This window comes from Jaculus jaculus, chromosome 15, assembly GCF_020740685.1.
Source record: "Jaculus jaculus isolate mJacJac1 chromosome 15, mJacJac1.mat.Y.cur, whole genome shotgun sequence".
In the NCBI taxonomy this organism is placed as follows: Eukaryota; Metazoa; Chordata; class Mammalia; order Rodentia; family Dipodidae; genus Jaculus; species Jaculus jaculus.
In genome coordinates, this window is record NC_059116.1 from 48,061,070 (window position 1) to 48,078,483 (window position 17,414).

Below are 17,414 nucleotides of genomic sequence, written 5' to 3' on the forward strand. Positions count from 1 at the left end.
TTTAAATCTTTATTATTTCCTTTATGGTTTTCCATGCTTAAGTCTTTTCGCTAACAAAATATCAGTGAAAATTAAAATAAAATATTGGTGTAGCAATTAGTTTCCCATTGCAGGGAATCGGAAGTAGTCTGCAGAACCAGTTTATTTCAAGCGTATAGTTTAGAAGAAAGTCTTATCAGGAAGGAGAAAAGCATGACAACTAGCTCACAATTTCACATCTCTGCAGCAGACAGAGAGAGCACGAGCGAGCTGACTTGAGACCCAGTAGAGCTGGACTCAAGTTCCACCCCCAGTGACACATCATCTAGCAGGGCTCTACCTCTGAAAGGCCCCAGCAGGTGGGGACTATGTAGGAAGCTTAATCACACACACTTATGGATACTGGGGATATTCTACATTCAAGACAGTATTTTTTTAAAATTTAAAACCAAAATCAAAGAAAGTTGGTATTCATTTTTAAGTTTACTAAATCTGATTTTAATCTAATATAAATATAAAAGGACAGATGAAGGATAAGTGAAAAATCAGAAGCACATAATACTGAAGAGTCTGAAGATGAGTATGAGGTCAACAGTGTTCCTGAGTAGAAAAAACACATAAATTGGTTGGAGAAGGCACTGGCTACAGCAACACAAGGAGGTGCTGAAAAACTAGAAGAACACACTGGCGGTGCAATGAGGGAAAGATCAAATACGAGGAGCTTGCACACACAAGCCAAACTGTAACAGCCACTGTGCACAGCAGCAAATCTAACACATAAATGTCTGTGAGGCCTTGCACAATTAAACCCTATTTATACAATGGAATTCTCTAGTCTACTGTTACCATCCTGGCTTTCATCTTAACATTTATCCTTCCATGCTCTGCTTTGTAATGCAGAAGTGGGGGCTCTGGAAACCTAACTTCTCCTTTTCCAGACTTGCTGAGAAACTCTGCTGGCAGAAAGAGTTAAAGGAGACCAGAGGCTGTCAGAGGGACAAAGAACACATCCTTTGCTATATGCTTCCTGACATGATCAATATCATTCCAGTCTGGGTTCTTCTTTTTTGTTAAATTAGTGTGTGAGAAATCACAATTATTTCCTCAGTGTGGCCATATCACTGCACATCTAATGTTATTTTTGAAAACATGAAAATGAGTGAAAGTGGGTCATGAAGTACACCTGGTTCCAGTTCCTGCTGAGACAGGGCAATTGAGGCAGGACATGATGTCCCTGACAGAGAGACCAATGAGGCTATTATAGGCTGGATTGTGGTTTGCATTGGAGAAGTGAAGATGTTTTGGATATACCAGGTAGCAGAGGCTACCATGGAGTATTATTAGCTCAGATTGGAAGTTTTCCCTAGCTACTTAGCCCAGGTAGAAGTGCAGAACTGAAAATAGACACTACTATCACTGGTTATAGATGTCAGACCTGAACTGTTGATGTTTGATGTATGCCTAATAGTTACCGAGTTTACACTGGCTCAGTCTCTCCTTGTTATGCCTTATAGCAATGGAAATGTTTTACTCTGTGACATTATATGTTTCAAATATGTAAACTGTTTTAATTTTACAGGACTCACAGATAAGAGACAGTCTTGAATCTCAGATGAGACTTGGGGCTTTGGAACAATCTTAAAATTGGTAAAGACTGGGCTGGAGAGATGGCTGAGTGGTTAAGGTGTTTGCCTGCAAAGCCAAGGGACCCAGGTTCGATTCCCCAGGACCCCAGGATGTACAAGGGGCATATGTGTCTGGAGTTCATCTGCAATGGCTGGAGGCCCTGGCAGACCCATTCTCTCTCTTTCTGTGTCAAATAAATAAAAATAAAATATTTTTTAAAAATTGGTAAAGACTATGAAGACCTTTGAAGTTGAACTTGATACAATATACAAAGTGAGATGGGCATGGTTCTACTGGGAAGCAAGAGCAGAATTTGGTAATTTGAATGATTATTAAAGCTTATCTCCAGTCACCTGCCTGGAGGACTTGTGGGAGCTGATCCTGAGGTCTAGCTCTGAGGTATGTTACAGGCGGATCTGAATTCAAGCCAAAAGGGATGCAGAGAGGTCAGAGCTCTGCCTGGGTCCTTGCTGACATTTAGGTGGGCATGCTCCTGTTGGTGCTAGTGCTGGTGTTTTGTCTGCTGAAGCTTTTCCTCTATGCTTAGATATATGGAAGCAACTTCTTCCACCACTGATGGAACTACCCCTAGATCCCTTCCTCCCCTAAACTGCCGGATTTGGATGATCATCCTACTGATGTGAAACTAACTACAACACCGGTTTTTTGTTTTTGGGGGTTTTTTTGTTTTTGTTTTTCAAAGTAGGGTCTCACTCTAGCCATGGCTGACCTGGAATCTACTCTGTAGTCTCACAGTGGCCTCGAACTCATGGTGATTCTCTTACCACTGCCTCCTGAGTGCTGGGATTAAAGGCATGCACCACCATGCCCAGCCTAACACCAGCTTTTTTATGTGAGTTCTAGGCTTGAACTTAGGTCCTCAGGCTTACAGTGCAAGTGCTTTACTGACTGACCTCTCTTCCCAGGCCTCTAAGTTATTCATATGTTGCAGTCAGGTTCCAACACTGGCAGAAATCATCCAACCAAGAACAGCTTTTGGGAGCAAAGGGTTTATTTTGGCTTACGCATTTGAGGGGAAGCTCCACGATGGCAGGGGAAAATGATGGCATGAGCAAGGGTGGATATCACCCCCTGGCCAACTTAAGGTGGACCATAGCAACAGGAGAGTGTGCCAAACACTGGCAAGGGGAAACTGGCTATAACATCCATAAGTCTGCCCCAACAATACCCTGCCTCCGGAAGGCATTAATTCCCAAATCTCCATCAGCTGGGAACCTGGCATTCAGAACACCTAAGGTTATGTGGGACAACTGAGTCAAACTACCAACATACTTACCAGGACAGTTTAATCCAGTTTATAATTCTTTCCAGACCTTTTAGAACTGGTCATTATCGGGACTCCTGAGGGATAGCAAAAAAAGTCAGGCTGGTGGCCAGTCACTAAAATTCCAAGTTTCAGTTAAGGAGCCTCCCTCCAAGTTTCTAAGTCTTAATACTCCAGCTTCCTCTGCCTGTTCATGCAGCTGTGGGAGATGATGGTGTTTCTTTTTTTTCCCCTACCTTCATGACATTTATTGCTTTCATGACATCTTACTGTTCCCTTTATGCCTTGCTCGTTTTCTAGTACCTACTTAACAATTCTTCATACTAACTTTCTTATCAAAATAACTGAATAAGCCCTGACTGAGACATTAGTAAAAAGAAATGAAAAAAAAAAAAAACATTAATAGCATAAAGGAAACTTGTGGGTATAATGCACAGCAAAAAACAACAACAACAAAAAAAACAATGCAGATGGCATGAGCCTAATTATATACAGCTCCAAATATAGAGAAAACTAAACACTACTTTAAAGTGTATTTATTCTATATAGAACAGGGCCTGGAAAAGAGAGCTTCAAGCCAAATTTGGCTCACTGACTGTTTCTGTAAATGAAAGCATATTCAAATAGCCAAGTTCATTCATTTACCTATTTCCTATGGCTCTTTTCATGCCACAGAGGTCAAGGGGCATAGTTAAGACATGTGTTTGGCCTGCAAAGGTTTCCATACATACACACACACACACACATGTGCACACACATATACTTACACAAATGTGGACATGCATACATACATATGCAAAAATCCTATCTGACCCTTTACAAAAACATTTGCCAATACCTGTTAAAGAAAAACAAAGGAAGGAGAAACATCAACTTTAGAAGAGGTCACCAAAGATGGAGGGAAGGATATACTTTTACAGTCAGCTGACTTATAAGAGCAACATCACTGGAATTCCATAGGGAAAGAATGTTATCAATGAATGGTACTGGGCCAAGTGACTGTCAGTAAGGAAGGTGAACTGTGATCCTTCCTTAACACCATATGCACAAATTAATTCCTGAGTAGTGCACCTTGCTGTTCAAAGTAAAGCAAAATGCCCACTAGAACAGACCAGGAACCTGCTAAGGAGTGCAGTTAGCTAAGAGTTCCCTCTTAACACATTTGCAGCATCTACTGCTATGTCTGCACCAATGTTCGCACAACTGGGAGCAACAGAGATACTACTACTTGACCATTTCTACTCCAAATGGCATCCTCAAAAGTTGTTTTTGCCATGGGTTCCACTATTATTATACTATGTATAAATGCTATGTCAGACAGCCGTCTCATCCAAGTTCATCCGGTTCATCCAAGCCACCTCCCTCCCTTCCTTCCTCTCACAGGTGCCAAGCCTGAAGATGTGAAGGCTCTCATGTCTATCCCTGCTGTACTCTATCATTTATAAATTTGTCCTTCACCAATCTCTTCCATTATTAATTCCATCTTAGAGTTTGATTCCCAGAAGACTTGAACTGACATAAATAACGTTTGGAAACTTTAATAAAGTAAGGATCTACATATGGAAGATCAATAGCTACAAAGATCCACACAGAAAAAAACCCTGAAGACCTTATGTCCTTCAATGAAAATTAGGCATGTCATCATTTGTAGTTTGGAGAAAATAAACATAAAGACACCTGTCACATCTAAAATATTCTCCCAGACAAAACAGGACAAGACCAGCCATGCTTATCTTATTGCTTACTTATCTTCATATACAAAAGTATATGAAGAAAAACATTTTATTAGACAGCAAATAATACAGCTATTGAAAATGAGGAAACAAATTATGTGAGCCCAATAATTACCACTAATTACCTATAATGGTTAAAATTGACTGGATTTAGAATCACCTAGGACACATACCTCTGTATATGTGTGTGAAGGTGTTTCTAGTGAGGTTTAACTGAGGAAGGAAGACCCACCCCAAATATTAACATTCTATGGACCAGGGTAGGTAAAAAGGAGAAAGCTGGCTGAACATTGCCTTTATGACTGTCTGCTTCACAACTGTAGCAGCAATGTGAACAGCTTCCTCTCTCTCCTTTTACCACAGCTACAGCCTCTCTCAGTGCTGTGCCTTCAACCCCACCACCGACAGAGGTTAGGAGAAAGGTAATTTTCTCTCACTAGTCAAGGACACAGGCCAGAAAAAATATTGATAAGACCTGCCCTACAAGATAAAAGTGGGGGTTGCAGACTCAGGAGTGTAAGGATATCTGATACATATAAAGGAGTCTAACCGTGTGTTTAAGTTGTCTCTTCTTGTGCTTTCACCTGAACACCAATGTGTAATTCTCTCTCTCTCCCCCTTCCCAGCCTGGCTGGGAAAGGGAGGAGAGCACTTCCTTCTGCCTGGGTATGTTCCTGCTTGCCTGCTACATGTGTCTTTCTTTGGGGTGCTCAGTTCCTCCACTATTTCTTAATTCTCTCTAGTCTTTTATGTGAAAGGGATCTTTTGGTTCTCATGTTTTGCCTTCCACATGTACCCCCTTCATTCCTGTAGATTTCTGTGAGGCAGATGCTCTCGTCTCCCCTACCTCCTTCCAGCCAGGCAAGGAGGAGAATTCTCTGGCTTCAGTCTTTTGGCTAGCCTCCTCCCTGGATTGTAATAGACTTCATAATTCCTAATTTATAAAAATAAAGTGGCTACAGAAGAGAGTCTCAAGCCCCTGCTTAAGCCTGAAGAAGCTAGATTGAGGTTGCTGCTGATCTCCTAAATGTTTTCACTGTAGGTTGATTTTTTCGAGGTAGGTTTCAGGGTAACCTAAAACTCACTCCGTAGTCTCAGGCTGGCTTCAAACTCACAGTGCTCCTCCTACCTCAACTTCCTGAGTGCTGGGATTAAAGGTGTGCACCACCATGCCTGGTACTCAACTGGAAATAGTGTGGACAGGCAGGTATTAAGCTTAGAGGTCATTAAGAAAAGCACTCCAGCTCCTGCTTCCCTGATAACATTAGGAAGGAAAGAGATACTTCCTCCTGACCAAGTCCTCTGGTCCTGGGAGCCTGTCAATCACTCACCTGATAAGAGACCTCTTCTCACTACAGACATGCTAAAGCAGTGGGAGAAATCATTTGTTCTTAATAAGATAATGCACCTAAACTTGCAGAAGCCCTTCCCTCAGTTCAATTGCTCCCAGACCCTCACTGCCTGCTTTCCTGAGTTATAAGAAAAAGCATAATTTTCGTTTTCTTGTCTTTGGATGCCAGTGGAAATCTTAAGCATGCTTACCCTGGTACTTTAGGCTTTTTTTTTTTTTTTAATGTTCCCAGATTCAGTCCCTAATCTGGCAATCCTCTTCCTTCCACCCTTCTTTTTATTTCTTCGTGACTTTTGTTGTTGGTGGTGTTGTTTGTTTGGTTTGGTTTTTCAAGGTAGGGTCTTACACTAGCCCAGACTGACCTGGAATTCTCAGGGTGGCCTCGAATTCAGTGATCTTCCTTCTTCCTCTGCCTCCCAAGTGCTGAGATTAAAGATGTGCACCACCGTGCCCTGCCGCTCTTCCTTCCTTCTTTCCTTCCTTCCTTCCTTCTTCCTTTCCTCTCTCCCTTTCTTTCTTATGGGGAAAAAACCCATTCTCAGGAATCTTTTTCTATATTTTCCCTTAAAAAGTCTACTTTTACCCTCCTCAACTCCTTGTCCACACTCCTTAATTCTTCTGTGATGTACGAAACAAGCTAGAAAACCTTAGCTGCTCATATCCAGCCCAAGAGGCCCCATCTCTTAAAGTCCTGCAACACTATGATGAAATGTGTTGTGAGCCAAAATAAAGCCTTTCTTCTTTAAGGTGCTTTTGTCAGGCATTCTGTCATAGCAATGAGAAAAGTAACTAGTATGCTGCCTGTATAGACCTTTTAAAGCACAAGGACGTAAACCAGGCAGAATCTAGCAATTGAGTCCAGGAAAGCCAAGGTTGCCAAGCTTTCAGAACACAGGAACAGAAATGGCAACTTGTAAAGGTGAGCTCTAGAGCTCTTCAGAGTCTCTCAACCAACAACTGAGTGATGATGAGTGTACGGGTCTGAAGAAACTATTCAAACCCTAGCAAAGAATCCAAGAAAAGTGTGACAATAATCTCTGTATAACTAGCACTGTACATAATGGGGAATGTCCCCTCGGCCAAAGTGGAAGGGGCTAATCTGAAAGAAGATGCAGAAGGGTATTATTATCCACAGTAAGCAAAATTAGCCCTGCACTAAAGTTTCTTTGGGATCACCTTTAAAAACTTTAAAACTTAGCCAGGCGTGGTGGCGCACGCCTTTAATCCCAGCACTCGGGAGGCAGAGGTAGGAGGATCGCTGTGAGTTCTAGGCCATCCCGAGACTCCATAGTGAATTCCAGGTCAGCCTGGGCTACAGTGAGACCCTACCTCAGAAAACCAAAAAAAAAAAAAAAAAAAAAAACTTTAAAACTTGTTTGAGAAGAATTCCAAAGAACATAGTTTCAAAGCAAAGTTCAATATTATTTTGCAGGAATACAAAACTATCCTTTATCAAAAAGGTAAAATTGATAGTATCTACTGGCATCCAATAAAAACTAGACAGAGCTAGGGAGATATCCCAGCAGAAAAAGCATGATTTTGATTTTTTTTTTTTTTTTTTTTTTGAGGTAGGGTTTCACTCTAGTCCAGGCTGACCTGGAATTCACTATTTAAGCATGAGCACCTGAGTTTGAATCTCCAATAAAATGCCAGACATGATGGTGTACATCTATAATTCCAGCACTGGAGAGATAGACATAGGGCATCCTTGGAACTTGGTGGCTAACATATTACAGAAAATCTATGGTAGATTAACCACTGCAGATGATGACAATTAATGAATTTGAAAACACAGCAAAAGCAATGCAAACTATCCAAAGAGAAACATAAAGACCCAAATCTTTACAACCTTATATCAGGCAACGATTTATTAAATCTGATACCAAAAAAAGCAAAAGAAAACAAGAGGAACACTGGACTTCACCAAAATTAAAAACCTTTGGGCATCAAAAGATTAGAAGACAATGCACAGAGTTTCTAAACTGCATCCTTTTGTTTCTAAAATTTATTTACTTATTTGCAAGCAAAGACAAAGAGAGGGAGGGTAGAATAGAGAGAGGGAGAGAATGGGTGGGCAGGAGGCCAGGGTCTCTAGCCACTGCAAACAAACTCCAGATGCATGTCCCACTTTGTGTATATGGCTTTATGTGGGTACTAGGGAATCAAACCCCAGCCATTCGGCACTGCAAGCAAGTGCCTTCACCACTGAGCGATTTCTCCAGTCCTAAACTGCATCTTTAATAAGGGTTACATATGGAATCTGGAGAAAAAAATATTAGAAACTCAACAATAAAAAGAAATGATTCAATTTAAAAAGATCTGAGTAGACATGTATCTGAAAAAGATAAACAAATGACCAAGAGCACATAAACTTGGATAGAAATGTTAGTGAGACTATGAAGAACTAGAAATTTCTAGCATTGCTGGTAGGGATGCAAAATGGTGTAGTCACTTTGGAGAATACCTTGGCATTTTGTCAAAAGGTTAACTATATGATTACCACATAATACAATAATTTTAACTACATCCAAAAGAGAAACTAAGATATATTTCCACACAGATACCCCCACTGCAGTGTTATCTAAAACAGCCAACAGGTAGAACAACATAAAAGTTCTCTAACTAGTAAGTGGATGAACACAATGTACATAGATTATTGAACAATTATCAAGAAAAGGAATATCAGCAATGTATTTAAGACTATAAATTAGCAACCTTGAAACTTTTTAGAGTCTCATACAAAATGCTTTGGGTATGTGGGCCACCTTAGCAACTCTGCCATTGCAATGCAAAAGCAGTCACAGATATCATGTAAAAGAATGAGATTGCTGGGAAGGGGAGGAATATTTTACAAAAAAAGAAAAAGATATTTACAAAACAAAGCTATTTCTTCCAAATATAAAAAGTCCTAGAGGGAAGTCAAAAGTTCATAAAACTCAGAAAACTAAAGAAATCTACAAATCTCAGGAAACTCAGAAAGATACAAGATGCACAAGGCCCTTCCAAGGTTATATAAAGCAGTTAACAGTCCCTGGCAGAGGAGACTCTCCAGTGGCGCTGTCTGTAAGTTGGGCAGAGAGCTCTAAAACACAGCTTCATGAATCATCTTCATGCTGGTGTGGGTTTCTCTGTGGTATTGCTGACTTGGAGTTGCCTATATTATTGTAAATGACCAATAAGCTCATTGGCTCACCATGCTGGACTTGTTGCTTTGGACTGTTATACCATATTTTGTATAAACAGATATTTGTTCAAGTCTCTTCAGGAAAAGTCACAACACAAACTGAAGAATGATTTGGTAAACCAATTACAGATTATAAATCCCTTATATAAAAACATAACAAAAATTACAGTAAAATAAGCAGGTCAGAAAAGGCATGTAAAAGGAATGTGCAGTTCCCATTATGATGACAAAGCTGAAGGTGAAGTCAGAGATGGCTTTGCTACCTTTACTATTCAGCACTTAGAAACACAGTAAGTATAAGTCAAAACTTACTGACATATCAGCTACTGAGTCTCCTGCACCTTTCAAGGACTCCCCAGACACAGAGGCATCAGTCACTCTGGACGTCTTCACTTTACCATCAGCTTTTGGAGTCAACAACTTGTGTCTTGATCGGGTATTTCCTTCTGTAGAAATTCCTAAGAATTTTCAAGAAACAAGACTTTAAAATTCTATGTTTTTCCCTCTCATCAACTCTTCCTTGGCATGCACTACTTTATAAGGCATGATAGGAAAAATTCTCTTCAAAAACATCACTTGAAACTGTTTTTTGCTGAAATTTTGTTATTGTTGTTGTTTGGTTTTTCAGGGTAGTCTCACTCTAGCCCAGGCTGACCTGGAATTCACTGTCATCTCAGGCTGGCATCGAACTCACAGCACTCCTCGTACCTCTACCTCCCAAGTGTTGGGATTAAAGGCAGGTGTCACCAACACCCGGCTGAAATTGTTATTTTTGAGGCAAGATGTTTCATTCTAGTCGAAGCTGGCCTGGAGCTCACTGTGATCTTCCAACCTCATGTGCCCACAAATGTACAAGTAGGCATATCCAAGCACACACATCATATGAACATACAAAAATCAACCTTTTCATAATTATAATATATTTGTTAAAATAGCTTTAATAAGCCTGGCATGTGGCATACACCTTTAATCCCACACTCTGATGACTGAGGTTGGAGGATCTCAGTGAGCTCCAGGACAGCTTGGATTAAAAAAAAACCTGTCTCAAAAATAATTTCAGGGCTGGAGAGATGGCTTAGCAGTTAAGGCACTTACTTGAAAAGCCTAAGAACACAGGTTCAATTCCCCAAGACTCATGTAAACCAGATGCATAAGGCAGTACACATGTCTAGAGTTCATTTGCAGTAGCTAGAGGCCTTGGTATGTCCATTCTCTCTCTCTCTTTCTCTTTCTCTCTATCACTGTCAAATAAATAAATATCTTAAAAATAACAATTTCAACAAAAAAAACAGCTTTAAAATGAAGTTTATGAAGAACATTTCCTTCCATCATGTCTTATAAAGTAGTTGATACCAAGATTATAGGTGCCTACCATGATGCCCAGTATTTACCCATGTACTAGGGATCTGAGCTCAGGTCATCATGCTTACATGGCAAGTACATCACCCACTGAGCATCTCCCCAGCTCAAAAGATGGTTTTAAAGAAATACTTTGTTAATTTCAATAGAAATTTCTAGAGATTCTATGAACACTCATAAGTCACATTAAAGTAATAAATTACAGATGTTATAGATATGTTGTGCTTTTTCACCTACTTCATGGATCCCCAGTGCTTCTGTTTTACTGCTTATCTAGTCACAACCAGTAAGATTACGAGTCTTGTCATCCACCTCTGTCAAGTCCTAACACTTTCTTTTGCGATATCAGAATTATTCAAAAAGAATTTCTTCTCCTTACTACATAAAATATACTATAAGATCATAAGAGTTAACTTGCCCACCCAGTTCCTAAGATGAGCAAATATTTCAAATCTCAAGAGTTGAATCATATATTCAAAAAGATTTGAATTAGTTATTAAAAATGAATTAACACATTCTAGTGGAGTTTCTATATCCAAATACACACACACACACACACACACACGGTTGTTCTACTCTTTTATTTTCTCTCAACACTTAAGAAGCAAATGAAGAAGGTCATACCTGGAACATATACTATCGACTGTTCTTCATCAGAAACTGTGAGAAAAAACATGAAGGAAAATACTAGAAAACATTAGAAAAAGTACACAAATATTGCTCCTGACCTATATGTCTATAATGAGTTTTCATCTCTCTTGACCTAGAAGTTTAACACTTACTTTTAAAAACAGAACCATAAAGTAAGGTAATTAAAGTATATTATAATATGTATTTATAAAGGTTCAGCTTTAGATAGTCACAACTATCCATTTAGTAAAACTTTTGGAAATCCCTGATCCATGAACTTTTACCAACTTATTCATAATGAGGACACCTTACAATATACACTCTGCCATTAGGTTCCTTTAATTTTACTTTAATTTTAATTATACTCAAGGAGTTTGCCCATTACTGGGAAGTGTACAGTTATTTTAAGTATGAAGAATAAATAATTACAAGTTAGGTTTTAGCTTTGAAAATCAGACAATATTTTGGGGCAAGTCAGTCAGGCAAACCCAGAAGTAATATTTATTCTTCTTCAGGGCATTCATGAAATATCAGAAGAAACCATACTATGGAAGGAATTTAAGATAAAAAAAAAGGAATTATTTTGAATTCTGAAAGGAAAATAGAAAGGCTAAGTTCATAACATTGCTATAGAAAATGAACAGACATAAGAAGAAAGCTTTCTTTGTAGAGATAAAATCATGTTTAGACCTCTATCTAAAGCCAAGCATGCCTCATCATTTGGCAAGAAGTACCTCCACAATTTTCCTTCCAAGTGATCAAGAAAATTTTATCATTTTCTGTTCTGTTATAAATGCTTTCCAAGATTTCTAGACAAAATATTTATGAACTATAGCTTTCTGGAAAAGGCTACACTAGACCTAACATATTCAAAAACTCAAAAGTCAATATATTTCAGCTCAGCATAAGCCCTAGTAATGGACCTAGTGTTGCAGGTTTATATAAGCCCAACCACTGGAGAGGCTGAGGCAGGAGAATTGAAAGTTCAAGACCTCCCTGAGTAACTTAGCAAAACCCTATGTTTAAAAAAAAAAAGAAGAAGAAGGGAACTATGAAGGGGCCAGCTAGGGCTGCTCAATGGTAGAAGGCTTATCAACTATAAGCAAGGCCCTGGGTTCCATTCTCCCCATTCCCAAGCAAACAAACAAACAAAACAAATAAGCAAAACAAAGCTCCTGGGATACTGGCAATGACACTAGGAATCCTCCTAGTTGTCAACTATCTGAGCTACTTGGTTGGTTAGCTTCTGTTGCAGTCAGGTTCGCATTGCTGGTAGAAATCACCCAACCAAGAGCAGCTTGTAGGAAAAAGAAGTTTATTTTGAGCTGGGCATGGTGGCACACGCCTTTAATCCCAGCACTCGGGAGGCAGAGGTTTGAGGCCACCCTGAGACTCCATAGTGAATTCCGGGTCAGCCTGGACCAGAGTGAGACCCTCAAAAAAAAAGAAGAAGAAGTTTATTTTGGCTTACAGGCTCCAGGAGAAGCTTGATGATGGCAGGGAAAATGATGGCATGAGCAGAGAGGGTGGACCCATTGGCCAACATGAGGTGAATAACAGCAACAGGAAAGTGTGCAAACACTGGCAAGGGAAACTGGCTATAACACTCATAAGCGCCCTCCCTCAACAACCCAATACCTCTAGGAGGCGTTAATTCCCAAATCTCCATCAGCTGGGAACCTAGCATTCAGAACACCTAAGTTTATGGGGGACACCTGAATCAAACCATCACATTCCGCCCCTGGCCCCCATAAACTGATATCCATACATGATGTAAAAAAATAATGCATTCATTCCAAAACTTAAAAGTTCCCATAGTTTTTATCAATCCCAATGATGTTCAAACATCCCCACAGTCCAAGATCTTTTAACGGCACCATGATACCAAAAAATCCCCCAAAGAAACCATAATTGGAGACTTCCGGGTAAGATGCAAAATAAGAGCCACACCAAACTAGCCTAGGGAGGGATTTAAACAAAACCCCAGCAAAATACACTCTTCTTCAAAAAAGTGAAGGAGTATAGGTTATTCTTACACACAGCGGAGAAGCTGGAGACCAAGACCCACCAGAAACGAAGAAAACAGCCTGATCCACGCACCCACCTGGCACCGCCCTACCAGGTGTGCCAAGCAGCAGCAGCTGCAGAAACCAAACACGGGGCTTTATCAATTTTATCAGCCTCCTTGCAAAGTTAAGAAAATGGAAGTAAAGACACCTGAGATCAACCAAAGAGCCACTGAAAGGGATACAGGTGGAACTGTGTGAGCAATGCAGAAGTCTGAACTCCCCCACCATCACAGCCTGGATCTCTAGCATTCAGCCCCCAGAGGCAGCACAGCCAGCACAGCTGATCAGAGCTTCAGCTCCACAACACAAAGGGATCAAGGTGGGCACTCAGCATTGGTGAGATTGGAAGCCACCCCCAAAGGTAACAAGGCGGACTGATCCCCCGCCAAAAACAAAAAACAAAAAACAAAAAAACAGGTACACAGGCCTGCATTGGAAGAGCTAATCTCTCCTTGTAAGGGCAGGTTATGGGAGATTATGTGTGTTTGTACATATGTATATATATATATATACACACACACATATACACATACATACATATATTCTTGGTTGGCTTTACCATTTAATAATAACTTGTATTTGAGGGTTGTATATTGTTGCCTTTGATGCTTTCATTACCTTTGTTTTTTGCCTCTGACATTATTGGGGGCAGGGTATTATCCAGATCCAGGTTGACCAGGAACCCAACTCAGAACAGAAATCTCTACCTCCTAGCTGACAAGACTAAGGGTGTAGAACAACACACACCCTTAGGGAATTTGGTTTTATAAGACTATCTGTTTGTTTTAATCCCCACAATTGCATACTTTATGCTGGCTTTTATTGACTGTGTATGTTGCTCCACTGAAGTTTAGAATTTAGCAGTAAATTGTTCCACCCAGTCCACTAGAATACTTACTGAGCAAGCAAACTCAACACCTAGGATTACTTCTGTGGCTGGATTGGTATACAAGAGTTACAACTGGCACCTTGAACTCATATTCTGAGGGTATACAGAAGTGGATTGCCACCTCTGGGAACACTGCAGATAAATATTAAAAAAAAACAAAACCAAGCATTAAATCAATTCAGGACGCAAATGTTTCTACATAATAATACAAGAAACTCAAAGAATCAAGACAATACGGTCCCATCAAAACAGATAAATCTATCAGAAATGATCACCAATGAGACAGTTTTAGATGAAATGCCTGACAAAGATTTCAAGAAAATGATGGTACTATGCTCAAAGAAATCAGAGAAGAAATGAAGGGAATCAAAGAAGAAAACAAAGGAATTAAAGAAGAAGAAAAACTGAAAGAGAACACAGGAAACCAGCTTCACAAAATGAGGAGGGCATTACAAGACATGAGTAAGGAAAAAGAAATACTGAAGAAAAACCAGGCTGAAATCCTAGCTCTGAGGAATACAGTCAATGAAATAAAAAAAAAAGAAAAAAAAACTCTGTGGAAAGTCTCACCAGTAGAATAGATGAAGGAGAGAACAGAATATCCAAACTAGAAGACCAGGCAGCAGACCTAATACAGTCCAACGAAGAGAAAGACAAGCTAATAGCAAGATATGAATGAGAATTGCAAGATATCCTGGACACTATGAAAAGATCAAACACAACAATTCAGGGCATAACAAAAGGAGAAGAATTTCAATCCAGAGGCTTTTCAACAAAATCATAGAAGAAAAATTTTTCCCAAATTGGGAAAGAAATGCCAATGCAGATACAAGAAGCTTTTAGAACACCAAACAGACAAAACCTGAAGAGAAAGCAAAACACACACAGGAGGAAATAGGAAAAATTAAACCACACTCAAAGAACAGTTAAAACAAAAGAGTAGGGCTGGAGGGATGGCTTAGCAGTTAAGGTGTTTGCCTGCAAAGCCAAAGGACCCAGGTTCGATTCCCCAGAAGCCATGTTAGCTAGATGCACAAGGGGGCACACACATCTGGAGTTCATTTGCAGTGGCTGGAGGCCCTGGCGCACCCATATTACCCCCCCCCAATCAAATAAGTAAATAAATAAAAATAAAAATAAATGAGTAAAGGGAAAAGAGGAAACACTACAAAATAAGAAGAATGGTGAGAATAAATGCATACCCTTCAATAATAACTCTTAATATCAATAGCTGGCCTCAATGTACCATCCAAAAGATGCAGGCTTGCAGAATGAATTAAAAGGCAGGATCCTGCCATTTGTTGCCTCCAAGAAACTCATCTCTCAATAAAAGATAGACACTGTCTTAGGGTGAAAGGATGGAAAACAGTATTTCAAGCAAATGTGCCTAGGAAAAAAGCAGGTGTTGCTATCCTAATATCTGACAAGTTAGACTTCAAACCAACATTAGTGAGGAAAGATAAAGAAAGTCATTTTATACTGATTAAAGGAACATTCCAGCAGGAGGACACTACAATCCTAAACATATATGCACCTAACATGGGGCTCTCAGTTTCATCCAACAAACCCTATTAGACTTAAGGTCACACATAACATCAAACACAATTGTAGTGGGTGACTTCAATACTTCAATACCCCACTCTCATCAAATGACAGGGCATCCTGGCAAAAAATAAACAGAAACAGATCTGAATTAGATGATGCCATGGAATAAATGAACCTCTACAGTTATCTATAGAACATTCCATCCAAATGCTACAGAGTAAACATTTTTCTCAGCAGCACATGGAACATTCTCTAAAATAGTCCACATATTAGGACACAAAGCAAATCTCAACAATTATAGGAAAACTGAAATAATCCCTTGTGCCCTATCTCACCACAGTGGGATTAAACTGCATATCAGCAACAAGAAAATTTACAGAGCATTCAGACACTCATGGAGACTAAACAGTACAGTATTGAATGTTGAGTGGGTCATCAAACAAATCAATAAATTCACAGAATCAAATGATGATGATGATATAACATACCAAAATTTTTGGGACACGATGAAAGCAGTCCGAAGAGGGAAATTTATAGCTCTAAGTGCCTATATTAAGATATTAGAGAATTCACAAATGAACAATTTAATGCTTCACCTTAAAGCCTTAGAAAAAGAAGAACAAGACAAACAAAAAATCAGTAGACAAGAAGAAATAATAAAGATTAGGGCAGAAATTAATGAAATAGAAACCAAATAAATAAATAAATAAAATCCAAAGAATCAGTGAAACAAAGTTGGTTTTTTGAAAGGATAAACAAGATTGATAAACCCTTAGCAAATTTGACCAGAATAGAGAAGAGACAAAAATGAATAGGATTAGAGATGAAAAAGACACCATTACAACAGATACCAAAGAAACTCAGACAATTATAAGGACATACATTAAGAACATATATTCCTCTAAGTTGGATAATAAAGATATGGTACATATACACAATGGAGTTCTATTCAGAGGTAAAGAAAAATGAAATTATGAAATTCACAGGGAAATGGATGGATCTGGAAAGGATTACACTAAATGAGATAACCCAGACCCAGAAAGCCAAATATCACACATTCCCTCTCAAATGTGGGTCCTAGCTGCAAATGTATAGACTTCTGGGTGAGCTGGAATCAAAAATCAGTAGCAGAGGCCCATAAGCTAGAAAAAGGATATAAGGGAGGGAAGAGAGGGAAGGACTTTAGGGGATGGTATTGTATATATGCAAGTAGAAGAACAGATTGCAGGGAGGGGAAAACTAGGTCAGGGGAAGAAATTGTATAAAAGAAGGGTGGGGGGAGGTCCATCAAAAAATTCAGGATATTCTGAACAAGACATATAGAAATCTACTTTCTTGAATAATGGCACATCCAGAAGCTATAGATTGTTAGTAGAAAATTTTCATTGCCAGGGATAGGATACCTTCCAGTGAGTTTTTGGGCATGGAGGTCCCTGTTGCCTCCAAAACATTATAGGCTGTTGCCAAGGACCTTGGTTTCCTGTGAGAAAGAGATAGTAAGACCCTATTGCTGAAGATCTCACATGACTGAGCAGCAAAGTCATTGAGAAATCAAGCTGGTGCAGAGCAGAAAGCCTTTTCCCTATAGCCCAGCCAACAGAAAGCTGGGAAAAGCTCTGTAGTATATGCAGCCTTATGGGAGACAGAAATCATCAGCAGTGAGAACAGTGGACACTGGAAGCCTCAAGTTTGGCCAGACAGGGCAAATGACTGAACAAGTGCAATAGTGGCATGTCTGCTGAGGGGGAAACCAATTGCTCTCTA

The 17,414-nt window shown here is 39.5% G+C and overlaps 1 protein-coding gene across 4 annotated transcripts in view; it reads right to left on the reverse strand.

The window, feature by feature from the left end:
* Kiaa1328 (KIAA1328 ortholog) overlaps positions 1-17,414 on the reverse strand; it is a 290,739-nt gene that overhangs the window by 249,359 nt on the left and 23,966 nt on the right. For 2 of the 4 annotated variants that reach the window (XM_045135154.1, XM_045135153.1), the window contains exons 2-3: positions 11,142-11,177; positions 9,471-9,616 (exon numbers count right to left, since the gene is read on the reverse strand). In XM_045135154.1, the coding sequence (XP_044991089.1) occupies positions 9,471-9,616; positions 11,142-11,177 (182 nt within the window). Of the gene's footprint in view, positions 1-2,902; positions 2,961-9,470; positions 9,617-11,141; positions 11,178-12,331; positions 12,427-17,414 lie in introns of those variants that run through there. The other 2 variants (XM_045135155.1, XM_045135157.1) reach the window with 2 other exon arrangements.